Here is a 16,099-nt window from a genome sequence, read left to right on the forward strand (position 1 = left end):
ATTCCTTCAGTTGCAAGATGTTTTTAGATTTCCTTACATGAACTGCCCCTTCCAAAATCCCCCTACAAAATTTCAATTTTTCATCATATTAGGGCTTTGACTAGGTCAGTTCATAACTCTCTACTTCGTGAGCCATTCAATGATTGATTTGCTAATGTGCATTGTACCACCATACCATTTCCACCACAATGCCTCACAGTTGTTAAGAGGATCTTCTCCTGAAATGCTAACTTCAGTTTGCAGCGAACATGTCTACTATTACTGTGACTCAAGATAGAACTCTACTCATCCACAACTTTCCTTTTGAGGGCCTTAAGGCAGCTTTAGATCGAATGTTGGCCGTTTCAGCAGGCAGATTCAGGTAATCTATGAGCAGGTTGGTTGTACTAAAGTCGATCCATCGATCAACTTCAGAACAACCAGTCTGTGATATTTTTTGCATGCGATCACTGCCCGCAGCTATGATCCTTGTGTCCTGCTGGCAGAAAAGGCTTCTTGGTCGGCAGAACACAATACCACCGTAGAAGGGATACCCCCATCAACACTGACTGTGTTTTATGGGGAATCTAGCAATTTTCTTTCCTTCCACCCAGGGTGGAAGGAAAGAACATTGTATAATCTATGGCTTGCTTTAGAGAGCTCTATTGATCTTGATATAATGACACAACAAATGTCAATAGAGAGAACACCAGACCCTAGATGTCTGAGGTCTAAATAGGAGAGGTTTCACCTAAAGCTTCCTTCAGTGGTTCTAATCATTGGCGCTTAATCATGAAAGCTGAATTCTAATTTTTTGGGATTTGCAGTGACAGTAAATTATATTATTTTCTGTATGCAAAATATGCAATCTGATCTATAAAATGTTATATATCGTTTACCTAAAACCCTCTTGCTTGACTTTTTGTGGGTTAATGAGGTTGGTGTCACAGGCTCCTTAAAAGCATGGCTCTCTAAACTGTAGCCCAGGGGCCGGATGTGGCCCTTTGTTTGCCTCAATCTGGCTATTGGCGTCTTCTTACATCCACAACTGACATTGATGATTGGGCACCATTCCTTTGACTGAAACCAGCGGTGGAGCACTATTTCTCCCACAGACACCAAGGGGTTGAATTGCTAAAACGTGAAAACTGGAGAGTGCAAAATCTGGTGCAGCTGTGCATGGCAGCTAATCAGCTTCTAACTTCAGCTTGTTTATTTAAGCTTTTGACAAAAAACAAAAATGGTAGTTGAATGGATTCTATGCAGAGTTGCACCAGATTTTGCACTCTTCAGTTTTAGTAAATCAACCCCCAATGATAGGGTGCTATTCCTCCCACTGATATCAACCATGGGCCACTTTAATTCCCATTAATTCCAACAATGGGGCACTATAACTCCCACTAAAAACAATGATGGGGCATTAGAGACCACACACCACTCCAGGTGGAAATACCTTAAAAATCCTCACAGTAACAGCAGAGGTGCATGCTCAATGTGCAAGCCATATGGAACAAAAAGTATGTCTGGACAACCGCCTCCAATGCAAATATTTGTTGAAAAGAAAAAGAGGATAAAAATACCACAGCATACAGAGGTACAGTTTAAAGACAGCTGATGCGTTTCACACTTCTAACAGTGTTTAATCATAGCTATCAATAGCTATGATTAAGCACTGTTAGTAGTGTGAAATGCGTCAGTGGTCTTTGATCCCTACCTCTGTATGCTGTGGTATTTTTATCCTCTTTTCAATAAATATTTGCATTGGAGTGCGGCTGTCCAGACATACTTTTTGTTCCAATGATGGGGCATTGTTTACTCAAACTGACGCTGGGGCATTTTCTACTCCCACTGGTCACAGTCCAACCCCCTTAAAATCTGAAGGACATTAAACTTGCCTTTTGTTTAGAAAGTTTGAAGACCCCTGCTCTAAAGCACACTGCAATCTGACAGTTCAATCTCCTTTAGATCTATCCACAAGTATGTAGTGCAAGGACCTGCATGATTGCATATAGATTGTATGAATGGCTAAAAAAAGTTCCCATAGTACACAGTTTTGGTGAATCTAAAGTTGATTGTACAATGATTAACTGGTAGGATTGTAACCTGTATGGTGAGCTTTGAAAAGGCTTATACATCTTGAGTTTACACTGAAAACATTTTGTGCTTTTCACATTTTAACAAGCTTGTGTAAAATATTTTCGTGGTTTAATTTCATATACAAAGTTTTAGGTGCTCCCCCCAGCGGCTGTCTGTGTATTAGGGAGTAAGTCAGCAGCCTTGCTGAAAAGCTTCATATCTATGATCAGTTACTAGATAAATCACATTGAAAAATAGGTGTTTGTGTGAAATTGACCAGCTTAATGTAAAAACGTTATTTTGGTATATTGTTTTTATGACCTCGGAAAATACACTGTAATTTCCCTTTATGAAAAATATTTGGGGATGCTTAACATATTACAAACCCCAGTTCTTCTCTAAAGGCACAAAATAAGAGAAACAAACATTTCTCCAAGGTTCCATTACCAGTTTCTGTCAATCTTTCAACTCTCAACTCACCTCTTCCATCTTTATAAGAAAACAGTCTATGAAGTCCTGTGGACAATTCTCATCCAGAACTTCTCGGTGGGACTTCACCATCTCCCTTATAAATGCCCTCAGTTTGTCAAAATTGTTAAAAATTTTCTGATGGGGTCCAGGTAACTTGCTCAACAAATTTGGGAACATGCCCAGAATCTAAAACAAAAATGTTGCAGGTTGACAACACTTAAACCTGACGGTATGTATTTATAAGCAATTTGCATAACTACTTGCCCAGTAAAAGGTTTTTTTTTACACATTTGTGTTGTGGAAATGGGATAAAAAAAAATAATGTTTATATTTATTTCTTTATTACAGGTACTTATATAGCTCAGTCACTTTATGCAGCACTTTACATCTATATTGTACATTTACATTAGTCCCTGCCCTCAAGGAGCTTACAATCTATGTTCCCTAACTCACATTCATACATACACATACTAGGGCCAATTTAGACCGGAGCCAATTATCCTACAAGCAAGTCTTTGGAGTGTGCGAGGAAACCAGAGTACCCAGAGAAACCAAACCGGCACAGGGAGAAACTTCAAACTCCAAGTAGGTATTGTCATGGTTGGGATTCAAGCCAACAACCCTAATGCTGCTAGGCTATTTCCTGTGCTAACACACATGCAGGATAATGGCACTGCAACCCAATCATGCAATCAGGGCGGGCAAGAGCTCTCTGTTTCCACTCAATGTTCCTGACTTGTGGTCTCCATCCTGCAACACACGAGTCCTTCCATGTAGATAAAGTCGGCAACCACGTGAGGATGAATACAATTTCTGTTTATTTTGTCTATGGATTACACATGTTCCAAACAGAGCCAACACACTACTGTTAATATACGTTCCTGCAACACCTAGTTTCCATATGACTTATTTTTCCTGGTGAGCCCTGAATGTTATCCTTATTTGTTAACCTCCCTGGCGGTATGATTATGTCAGGAATTATGTACCAAAAGCGGTACAATTTTTTTTCAGGGAAATTTGGCGTTATGTATTATAGGCCTACAATTCTTAGTAATTATTGACTTAAACCTGACCAAAACAAGACTCTAGTAGACATCCCAGATGTGATAAATTTGAAACACAAACGCATGAATTATAATCGAATCAATAATATAATTTTATTATTTAATATATAATATATATAATAAAATTATATTATTGATTAGATTATAATTCATGCATTATATTATATATATATATATATATATATATATATATATATATATATATATATATATATATACACACACACACACACATATATACTGTGTATATATATATATATATATATATATATATATATAATATATAACGCATTAATTATAATTGAATCAATAATATAATTTTATATATATGTGTGTGTGTGCATATATATATATATATATATATATATATATATATATATATATATATATATATATATACCGGTGTGTATGTATATATATATATATATATATATATATACAGTAAAACCTTGGTTTGAGAGTAACTTGGTTTGAGAGCGCTTTGCAAGACAAGCAAATTTTTTAAATACATTTTGACTTGATATACAAGCGATGTCTTGATATACAAGCAGCGTCTTGTCACAACTGGGTATAAAAGAGAAGAGAGGTCCCTCTAAGTGTAGCAATATGGTTACATTTAATGAAGGTTCAATATTTAGCAGCTCACATGGTTGAAGCTGTCCAAATAGACCGTCCTCCGCACTGCCATCTTCATCACACCCTTCCACGCTGCGCTCCACGAGCGATTCAAAGTCTCGCTTTCAGATCACTCTACTGCAGAGTAGTCTTCCCAATCACAATTGCAGACTGACATCTGTTAGAAAACAGCAAGAGAAGGGCGCACCGACCTTGTGCATTACCACTTAAAAGTTTATTAAAATCAAAGAAGGGTAGCGTACAATATACTCACAAACGTAGCATATGAACAAGCATATAGGAAATGGGCACCGCTTGCTTCCAGGACACTTCTCTACTGCTGGATAGCATGATGGCGTCCTCAAAACCTGATGTGGCTTACGCGTTTCGAGGGAGGACCCTCTTCCTTCCAGTGGCGATTTTGGCTCTGAGGAAGAGGGTCCTCCCTCGAAACGCGTAAGCCACATCAGGTTTTGAGGACGCCATCACGCTATCCAGCAGTAGAGAAGTGTCCTGGAAGCGAGCGGTGCCCATTTCCTATATGCTTGTTCATATGCTACGTTTGTGAGTATATTGTACGCTACCCTTCTTTGATTTTAATAAACTTTTAAGTGGTAATGCACAAGGTCGGTGCGCCCTTCTCTTGTTGTTTTCCTGTAGTGCCTTTTGGATACCCTTGGTCCTGAGGGGGGCAGCAAGACCACTTCATTTGTGTCATAAAACCGCCTAGAAGATTCACCTTCCCGCATACCACTTGAGCGCAGGAGAGATATTGTTGTTTTTTGACATCTGTGAGAGCCAGTGGTTCAGAAGATGGTCTATGTGGACAGCTTTACCCCGAATGCCTGCATACTTAGATGTGCCTGTTTAATCATCAACCATTTAAGTTGGTAAATGTTGTACCTTCATTAAATGTCCCCATACTGCTACACTTAGAGGCGCCTCTCTTCTCTTTTATACTCTGTAGCTCCTGCTGGATTTTGCTTCCAATCCCCTTGTGGAGGAGCCATTTGTGGATGGACATTTTATGATGACACAACCTATCACATTGCTATAATCTTTGTATATAGACTATAAACTGAAAGACTTATGAATAAATGGTTGTGGAACGAATCATCTGAGTTTCCATTATTTCTTATGGGAAAATTTGCTTTGATATAAGAGTGCTTTGGATTACAAGCATGTTTCCGGAACGAATTATGCTCGCAATCCAAGGTTTTACTGTATGTATATATATATATATATATATATATATATATATATATATATATATATATATATATATATATAAAATGTGTTATGTGTTTGTGTTTTGTGCAATGTTTTTTTTTTTTTTTTAAATTTCCGCTCCCATGCAGCATTGCTGCTGCAGGGAACGGAACTAGGAAGTCATCAGACCGACAGACAAGTGGCGGGACTCTCGGCTGGTGGTCACAGCAATGAGAGATCATCGCTGGATCGCCAGGAGAAGGTAAGAGACACCGCTGTGCTCTCTGCACATCCACCCCGAGCGTGACTCGGGGATACCGATCCTAACCTAAAAAATCCACCCCGAGTCACGCTCGGGATTACCGCCAGGGAGGTTAAAAGGAAGCTGAATGATGAGAGTTACTTGATGATAGAATGGTTACTTTCTTGTTTTATTTAGGTGAGTCCTAAATAATACTGCTCTCTGCTCACATGTATGTTGCTGCTGGCAGTGTTGGGGGTAACGAGTTACAAAATAACGGATTACAGTAACTACATTACTTTTTTTGGTAACAAAGTAACTTAACTAGTTACAATACTAATATTGGTAACTACACTACTTTACTAGGCTATAGGAGGTAACTACACTACTTTACTAGGCTATAGGAACGCGCTTTCCTGCGTTACCCAAGCCGTGCGATACAATCGTTATTTCGAAGAATAGAGAGGGATGAAGTTTATGACTTTTTGTTGCACTTTATGTTTTATTCTGTTTTTTTCAGGTTTTGTTCTCATGTTTCCCAAAGCCTGTGTTTATACAATAAACTCTATGCATAAAGAGTGTCATGTATCTTCTTCTACACGGCCAATTAAGAAAGAGGAAAGTAAAGTAATAAGTAGTGAAGTTACTTTTCAAATGCAGTAACTAGTAAAGTAATCTCGTTACAATTTACAGAAGTAACTAGTAACTAGTTACATTTTTTGAGTAACTACCCCAACACTGGCTGGGAGCTTGCTGCCACCGAAGTTCTTGTCAAAAGGGAATTGCATCTCCCTTTCACCCTCTGAAACATTGGGACACTTTGGGGACTTTTGCCTTACAAATACCTCTGCTAGAGGTTTAGGCACTGCTAAACTGTGTCAAAGAGCCCCACAACCAGCAAACTTTGCAATTTATTTTTCACTGACAGGTGTCTAGATAGAATCTAGGTATAGTAGATAGGCTACATCGTTAATCCAATTTTCTTACGTTTTGGGGATATTTACCTCTGTGTCTTTTGATTTTGCTACTACTAGAGTCATTCCTCTTATTTGTCTAGTGGAAGGCCATCCCCAGGCAACTAAAGATAAAGAAAAGTATTTACTCAATTGTGTCTTTGCTTTTATGATGGTTGATACCATGGTTACCCTGTCATGTTCAATTCTGTTTATTAAGTGTTTCCATGCAGAGCTTACTCCAGGCTAAATAAAGCCCACTGTATCACTACTGGTGAGTAGCAGGTCACCATTGAAAATGGTAGAAGAACCTAACACTCCAGCAGCTCCTTAGAGAGTAATTGCTATTGGTGCACCTATATCCCACAGAAAATTTTCCCTTCCATGAAAAGGCCAATTGGTTAAATTTCCCTCAAAGGCAAAAAAGTTCTTAATGATTTCCTGATGGACTGTGTGTCACTGGATAATTTATTATATTCTACTATATGTCATATTCTTGGAGGCATCTACCCAGTTGCCTTTCAATGAAATATGCCCCACATCAAGATATTGGGGTTGATTTACTAAACTGAAGAATGCAAAATCTGGTGTAGCTCTGCAAAGAAACCAATCAGCTTCCAGTTTTTTTTTTTGGCAACGCTTAATTGAACAAGCTAAAGTTAGAAGCTGATTGGCTACCATTCACAGCTGCACCAGATTTTGCACTCTTCAGTTTTAGTAAATCAACCCTGTTGTTTTTGAGTGCAATATAATTCCCCTACATGCCTGCTCGCTATCTCCTCCAACACTATAAACTGAGGTGCACACGCGCATCTCAGATAACACTGCTGGGACAGTCTCAGAGTGCTGGGATGACAGCCTCCTGCACATGCGCAGGAGTGACGTCGTCCCCTGCTGGCCAATGAAGAGGCCTGAAGACCGGCATTCAGAAGAAGATGACGGTGCAGGACAGTTGGACATAAAAATATCCATAGAAAGATGTATGTATATCTATGTAGGGGGTACACATTTTCCTATTCTACTCACAGACACAAAGATTGTTTCCAATTCTGGTCAAAATAAAATGGATCACTATCTTTTTACGTAATGGATATTGTAAATTTATGCCCTTCACATGAAAACACATTTGTTTAAGAATGCATTTCTGCATTTATGCATTCACCTGACCAGATGCAGAATTCATTCCACTTATGATCTCTTTTAAGTAGTGCAGAAGAGTCATAAAGTTCTTGTCTTCATAGTCAAATCTCTTTCCAAACACAACAGAACAGATGACATTGGAGACAACCAGTCCCAGCATATATGTTGGGTCAAATGGGGTGTCTATAGTCAAAGACAAAAAGCAAGTCAGCCTTTAAAACATTGTGTAGAGGGTGATGAAATCAAGTGCACAATACATAACTACATTTCTGGGAATTCAGCTCTACCAAGCAGCAAGAGGACTTGTTATAGTTCTTAGTTGAATTCTAGTGTTTAAAGAGGTTGTAAACCGAGAAAAAAAAAATTTTTTTTTCTTTATATCCTGAAAGAGAAAGACATAATGAGCTAGTATGCATCGCATACTAGCTCATTATCAAATACTTACCTTAGAACAAGCCCTCGCCGCGCCGCTCTCTTACCTCTATGACGGGCGACATGTACAGTCGCCCGTCTTCCGGGATCGCAGCATCCGGCCATCTGATTGGCCGGAGCCGCGGTGACGTCACTCCCGCGCACGCACACGGGAGCCGACGGTCACGGCACAGGGCTCTGAAGGAACGGCACGATCGGCCGCTCCTTCAAAGCGCATGCGCCAGTGGCGTCACTGGCTGCATCAAATGTAAATATCTCCTAAACGGTGCAAGTTTAGGAGATATTTACAGTACCTATAGGTAAGCCTTAATATAGGCTTACCTATAGGTACAAGTGTCAGAGGAGGGTTTACTTCCTCTTTAAGTTGCTATCTGTATGAGTCACTTCAGATCATTTATGCTGACATCAGACAATCCCAGGGGGTGACCCCCTTCCCCCAGCATACAGCCTGTGTTTAACAGCCTCAGCTGTGCATGTTTCCCTTTAAGACTTTGTAGAGGAGAAGTGTCCACTCCCTCCACTTGAGTCTCAGATTACACTCAGCTCTCTGCTCTATGCTATGCAGTGTGTGACTTTAGATCCCCGTCCCCTGCCTGCTGAAGCTCAGAAATATTGTGTAAACTTCGTGCTATTATAAAGTGAGCTGCAGATAAAAATATACAGGAGGATTTTTTTCACCTCTGTGTATCACCCGAGGCTAGTCATGTCACTGGCTATAGGTAAGGGTTTACAACCAATTTAGGTGTCTCAGAGGGAGTACTCTCATGAGTAAGATCTTTGGATCCTACTTTACTCTAAATCCATGTTTCCAAGTGAGTCAAAGAAACTTGCAGCTTCCAAATGTATTTGCAAATGTATGAAAATAGAGCTAGAACTAGATTAGATAGGTCACGTTACTGATTTGCAGAGTTGAGGCCTAAGGATTTTGAGATATGTTGCTCACTTAGTGACTTAGCCCCCTATAGTGAAAGCCACCATGATTTTTTTTTTTCAATTAATTGAGCAGCTACCATTTTTTATTTAAAAATAACACACTAACTCCAATTTACTAAAAACAATAGAGCATGCTCACGTTCAAGGGAAAATGAGGTGAAACAAAAAGAAAATTCACTTTGCAAAGAATTCCCAATTATGTAAATATAAAAAAAAAAAAAAATGTTTGTATTCACATATTTGGATAATTGAAGTTGGCACAACTAGACTAAGCTGACTGAAAATTCACTTTACAAAGAGGAAATGTCCTTAGCTTAGTGAATGAAGTATAGTTGTGCTGACTTCAATCAGCCAATTACGTGCAAGTAAAAATATTGTTCTTTTTTTTTTTCTTTTCTTTTTTTTGCACATGATTGGGTATTCCTTGCAAGGGGAATTTTTTTCTTTGTTTTACCTCATTCACTGAGCTTAGTGAAAATTTACTTTGAAGATGAATATGCTCTACTCCTTTAATAAAACCGCCTCAATATCTCAATCTACAGTACATTACAGTATATTAAAATGACACAATTAAACTAATAATTCAAATGTAATATGTATATAACACAATGTGTGATTAATCAATCATTCTCCAGTCTGTTTTAAAGAACATATCCATTTTATTAATATGATATGCATTATAAAGATAAGTAAATTAAACATATACTGCCTTTTCAGCACCAACTTGTATTGCACAGATGTGTAACCCTGGATCACAATCTCATTGTATAAAAGCTTAAAATGCCAGAGAAAAAAAAAAGAACCTTGCCGCTGGATAAAATAAATTGTGTTACTCAACTATAAAGAGTCAATATTAAAGTGGAAGTAAACCCATCATCCCGGGAATGTAACTGTCACATCGGTCATGCTCGCAACCAAACTGTCAAACCATCATAAATGATCACATGTGCAGCATCATGGCAGTTGAAGGTTAATCAGAAGCCAAGATGGCAGCTTCCTTGGTTGAAAGCGATATGAGGTTTTACTTCCACTTTAAGCCAAAACACTGAAAGTTTGGAGTGATGGAGTTCCATTTTTGTCAATACTCCTGACTTAATTGTTATGTGGTATAAATCTCAAAAGGTTGTCTCAAACAGTCACACATGTACAGCAAAACCTAAAAAGCAAATTAAACTCCATTTATTTTTTATTTTTTTTTTACTATGAATTTGGGGAAAAACAGCCTAGAAGCATGACAAACTGGCCTTATAGCTGTCACCTACCTTTGTTTTTCATAAAATTCTCTGTCAGGTTTTGGGCCTCCTCCTGAATCCTTTCTTCGATACTTCTTTTCCCCATTCCAAAATTTCTCAGTGTCATTAGACCGAATCGTCTCAACGTCTTCCACCTTTCTCCATTGCTCATTACTATCCCTAGAACATTATAGGAGAGTGTTTGTTTGGAAATTGCACAGTTAGCACCCTATTAAAAATGAATGCGGCATACAATATGGAGTGCCGTATGAAGGACATTTATTAATATATGGAACCTTGATCCTACATATGCCAGTAAGTTCCAATAGGACTCAGTCCATAATATAGGTAAAGGGTGTGAGGGATCTTTGCTTATCCACCAAACTTCCACCACAATCGGTGCTCCCCCCCTTTCTCTGGAAACTCAACAGACGATCGGTCAAAACAACTCCCTCAAAGGATCAACCAATCAACGAGCATAGAATTCCGGACTTGTAGGATCAAGGTTCCATATATTAATAAATGTCCTTCATACGGCACTCCATTCAAGAAAGCATGTAAATGAACAGAGTGGGGGCAAATAGTGTAATTCTGCAAACATTAATGGAAATAAAACCAATAGAATACACAACAAGCCCCTCTCCCCTCAAGATGTCTACTTACAGGAAGACAAGGGAATGAAGGCATTGAGTACAATATGCACGCTTGATAACCCCAGCGTGAGTGGAAGTCCTTACGACGAAACGCGTCAGAGCGTGTGTGCGCGGTCGCCTGAATATTGTCACCACGCCGGACCACGCTACAGGCATCTTATGGATATGAGATCGGTGCAGCGGGGGTTATCAAGCGTGCATATTGAGTTTCCAGAGAAAGGGAGGAGCACCGGTTGTGGTGGAAGTTTAGTGGATAAGCAAAGATCCCTCACACGCTTTTCCTATATTATGGACTGAGTCCTATTGGAACTTACTGGCATATGAATTTCAGACTTTATTTATCAGTTGTTGATATAAGAGTGATTCCAAACTGTCATCAGTAGCTTATGTACAATAGCGCTGCTAGTGTTGTAGATATATTTATTTCTTTTAGATTTTCTATTACACCTTTTCAAATGTAAGATGGAATATAACAGTGTTGAGAACAGGAAACAAAATCACATTCTAACTTTTTTGTTTTTTTTTAGGGAAGTTGTATTTGGTTATTGATGACAAAATAGATACCTTCTATTAAAACCAACCTGAAAGCCATATTTATTTTGTTTCAGTTCAATTTTGTTAATTTTTCAAGGTATGGCATAACAAGAGAATCATTTGTGCAAGGGCAGTTTAACAGCAGACAATACAGTATATAAGAAAACATAGAAAGGTATAGTGTGTACTGTAATATGAGTAAAATATTAGGTCATCAGAGTTCAACCCAAAGAAGATGTAAACTTCCAATCATGGGAATGGCAAGGCTTTATAACCTGGGTTGATACACAGATGGAGGGGTAGGGAATGGAGACCTTTACAGAAGGAAAAGGGGGGGGGTGAAGAGGGGGGAATGCAGGCGTAGGAGGCGGGGAGGAAGGGTAAGCTGGTGGGGACAGGGGGCAAGGTATCCCCAAGGGATCAGGATGTAGGATGGGACAAGGTATTTATATGTAGCTGAAGCTAGAAGAATTCAAAAGAGGAGTAAGGGTACTGGATAATTTCTTGCTAACAAGCAACATGTTCATGTGCTTGTTTACTTCCTGCAAAATTAACTCTGGTCTTTTTCAAGGCTTTAGCAATTGTTTGTTTGGCAACTAGAACAAGGAAATGGCCAGCTTTTCCAAAGAGTTGGTGAACCCTAGGATTGTATGGTGTAAAAGGGCTATTCATGGGTCTTTTGGATTAGTAATGTAAAATAAGGTTTGGATTATCTGTACTGGACCAAAGCATCTGATATGGGGCAGCTTTTGCTATACATGCAGGTACCCAACACCATGTGAAGAGAATTTAACAAGTGGATTCTATTACAGTCATACAGTCAAGAGTATCAAGAGTGCCAAATTTTACTGAATGCTTCTTACCATCTGACTCATTGTAAGTGCAATTCTTTTATTATTCAATAAATTTTCCAAACGGTATTACGCTATGGTGTCTCTCTGGTTTATCCCATCATACACTCCCTGGAGTGGCGATTCCTAGACATTTCCTTGCGGATCGTTTTCTGATGATTGCCACCAACACCTGCCATCCAGAGAGTCTGTGGAAGTTCCTACCATCCGGTATTGAGGACATCTCCATTTTCAGCCTGCATGACTCAATTGCTGTATGATATTCTGGGTCCATGCCATCTGGTGAGCGAATTTTCAATACTTGGTGTGGGATTTATCACGTTTACAAGTCAGCACCTTCTTGTGTGGGACTATCTTTTTCAGTTATCATTTTATAACTATTGGACTTTGCATATTTTTTTTTCCGAATAATTATTACTGATTTATAAGTGTTCATTTGTGCACAATTTTTTTTTTTAGCGCTGCACTATTTACTATTTTTTACATACTAAAAAGAGCATTTGGCTGTTCTTGTCCGGATCTTACCCCATTGGGGTGCTTTTGGGTTGCCAGTTCTTGTTGCCAGTTTTTGCCATTAGTAAGGGAGGAATGGGATAGGCAGGTGTTTAAAGCTGAGTATGGGAGAGATTTAAGTCTGGGGGACCTTATAAAGTAAAGGCAGATTTTTTCTAAGATCGATTTAGCATAAGGAAATTGTGAGTTCCTGGTAAGGGTAAAAATCCAGTGTCTGATCTAGCGATATCTGTAGTGTTCCATCTGGGCGGCATTGGCGTACCGCCAGAGGATCAACCACTCAAACTGGTGTGAAGTAAGAAAAAGATGGACATGGAGTGATAATCAGGGCTTATGCAGAAGGGCACAAAAAAACATGGTGGTTTTATAATTAAACTTTTTTTCTATGGATTTAAATGCAGGTGTTATTGTCTCTTGCAAACAGCTGCATAAAAATGAGTGAATCGTAAACCTAGCAACAAAGAATCCTAGGTGAAAGGAGCCACTTGTATTGTTGTAACAAAGCATGCTAGGCAGAAGGAGCTGCCTTCTTCCTACCAACAAAAGGTGCTAGGTGTCAGGAGCTGTCTGCGTTCTAGCATCAAAAAACGCTAGGTGGCAGGAGCCAACTGAGTCCTAGCAACCAAGGATGCTAAGTGTCCTTTCTTGATATGTCAGCCTTGAGCAGCGCCAGTGGCCAATAGAAGCCACTTACACTGTAACACTGTATGCATGTAAACATTGCTTGAACTGCATACTTACGAAGGACACAATAGCCAGATATAGTGTCTGACCACCTGCATTAGGGGGTAAGCGTGACATTTTTCCTAATAAAGAGCCAGTTGTATCTATAAGACTAGATGTCCAGAACACCCCCATCCCCTTTATATCAGATCTCAAGAGCCCCCCACACCATCGGAAGTCAAGAGTCCCTCACCCTCCCTTACATGACAGTGCACTCCTCCCCCTACTTTGAGCTGCTGCAGGGAAGAAGCTGGGGGCAGATCTCAGAAGCAGAAAATATAGGGTCTTGAAAAGATCCAGAGGTGGGCTGGGGTCAGCTGCTGGAGTCTGCTGAATGCTAAGACCAGGGGAGGTGGAGACGAGGGGGTGCTGCGGCTGTGAGGTGAGGTGCATGATCTGTAGGAGGAGTTTTGTCCTCCTTTCTGCTGCCAACTGCTGAGATGGGGAAGGGGCAGAGTGGAGCCTCTCTGCGGCTGCACAGAGAAGCTCAGGATCTGCCAGAGGAGTTCTGTCCTCATCTCATCAGTTTCTGACTGCTGAGACAAGGTGGAGGCAGAGACAAGGGGTGCTTTGCGGCTGCAGGAGAGGTGCAAGGGCCACATGAAATGGCCTGGTGGGCCAGATTTGACCCGGGGGCCTGGTGACACCAGTGCCGTGTATTGATCTTGGAGCAAATAGGACTACTACTGCTGCTTAGAATACTGGTATCAATTCTTACAGCATGCTTTTCCAATCAGGGATGTATGAAACGATTTAGCATACTTGCTACAATCAAAGTCGACATTTCTTTGCCGTCATGTTCCACAACAGGCATGCATACTGTGGTACCCTCCACAAAGCATGCATTGTCATATATAAGGTATCAATTCTTACAGCATGCTTTTCCAATCAGGGATGTATGAAACGATTTAGCATACTTGCTACAATCAAAGTCGACATTTCTTTGCCGTCATGTTCCACAACAGGCATGCATACTGTGGTACCCTCCACAAAGCATGCATTGTCATATATAAGGTATCAATTCTTACAGCATGCTTTTCCAATCAGGGATGTATGAAACGATTTAGCATACTTGCTACAATCAAAGTCGACATTTCTTTGCCGTCATGTTCCACAACAGGCATGCATACTGTGGTACCCTCCACAAAGCATGCATTGTCATATATAAGGTATTTTCCTCCTTACCGTAGGTTCCGAATAATATTTTGACTACTTTCAAATTTCCTCTGTTGCTGAATACATCACTGTGATCTACCAATGCCTCCTTCACCGCATCATATCCAACCAGCACAACTACAGGGATGTTGGCAGAGTAGCAGGTGTACACGGGTCCATAGGTCTCACTTATCTGTATGCCATGATAGGATAGATTAGTGCAGAGAATTTAAAAAAAAAAAAAGCTAAAACATAGCAAATACGTTGTATTTTCCTACTTTACTTTGCTTATAACAAGAGAATGCTGATGCATTTCAAGTGACTACTAAATACCAATGACACGTTATAGAGTCAACTAGACCTCCTGCATGATGTCTAGAGAGCAATACCATGCTACAAGAGTCTGTCAAAGATCATACAGAAAATGTGCATATCAAAGTTCTAAAGAAACAAATATTAAATTGAATTATACTAAATTATATTTAACGTTTACCTTCAGTAAAGATTTGGGCACTTCTGTGATACTCAGCTGCATCACAGTCCCCAGCAAAGGCAGAGGTGTGGGCCCTGGGGGGAGATTACTGTACTTTATCCTTCTCCACCATGACACAAGGTAAATTATAAGAGTGACTCCAGTAGCCAGGAGAAGTGTTGTCCCTACTCCCAGCGCCATCCTGACAGTAACTGGTTCCCAGAGACGTGAATGTGAGCTACAATGGTTTCCTGTTTGTATCTGAGCTTTGGCCTCTGGCTGCGTTTCAAGTTCCAAGCATACATGGTCATAATGAAGAAAGCAGAGGCACTGAAAGGGATTGGTGCTTTGTTTTCAAGAAAGAAAGCTGTGCAGTGTTATTTAATAGCACACAAGAGGAAAAAGTTTCAGTCTAAAAGAAAACATTCCACAGCACTGATACAGAGAGACGCTTTGTGGGAGATTTAGTAAAACTGGAGTACTGAGAATCTGGTGCAGCTGTGCATAGTAGAAAATCAGCTTCTAATTTTTTAAATTTAAGCTTTGGCAATAAAACCTGGAAGCTGTTTGGTTTCTATGCAGAGCTACACAGAGATGTATAGTAACTAAGTAGAACTACTTCACTGCTGTACTTAAGTACTGAAAGGCGGTATCTGTACTTTCCTAGAGTAGAATTTTTTTCTCCTACTTCCACTTTTACGTCACTACATTTTTTCAATGATTTTAATACTTCTACTCCGATATTTTTTGCTGCATAGTTACTCATTATAATTTTAAAAATTACCACTGCCAGAACAGTAGATGGCAGGTTTCATGAAGCTCAAAACATGTGTATTATCAGCGCATACGAAAA

General features: G+C 39.7%; 1 protein-coding gene across 1 annotated transcript in view; it reads right to left on the reverse strand.

The window, feature by feature from the left end:
- Positions 1–15,490, reverse strand: part of LOC309559468 (cytochrome P450 2C18-like) — a 28,245-nt gene extending 12,755 nt beyond the window's left edge. The window contains exons 1-5 of the mRNA XM_082262740.1: positions 15,268–15,490; positions 14,805–14,967; positions 10,376–10,525; positions 7,771–7,931; positions 2,536–2,712 (exon numbers count right to left, since the gene is read on the reverse strand). Of these exons, the coding sequence (XP_082118866.1) occupies positions 2,536–2,712; positions 7,771–7,931; positions 10,376–10,525; positions 14,805–14,967; positions 15,268–15,447 (831 nt within the window). The 5' untranslated portion in view covers positions 15,448–15,490. The remainder of the gene's footprint in view (positions 1–2,535; positions 2,713–7,770; positions 7,932–10,375; positions 10,526–14,804; positions 14,968–15,267) is intronic.
- Positions 15,491–16,099: the final 609 nt, after the last annotated feature.

This window comes from Pelophylax lessonae, assembly GCF_965119305.1.
Source record: "Pelophylax lessonae genome assembly, chromosome: 7".
In the NCBI taxonomy this organism is placed as follows: domain Eukaryota; kingdom Metazoa; phylum Chordata; class Amphibia; order Anura; family Ranidae; genus Pelophylax; species Pelophylax lessonae.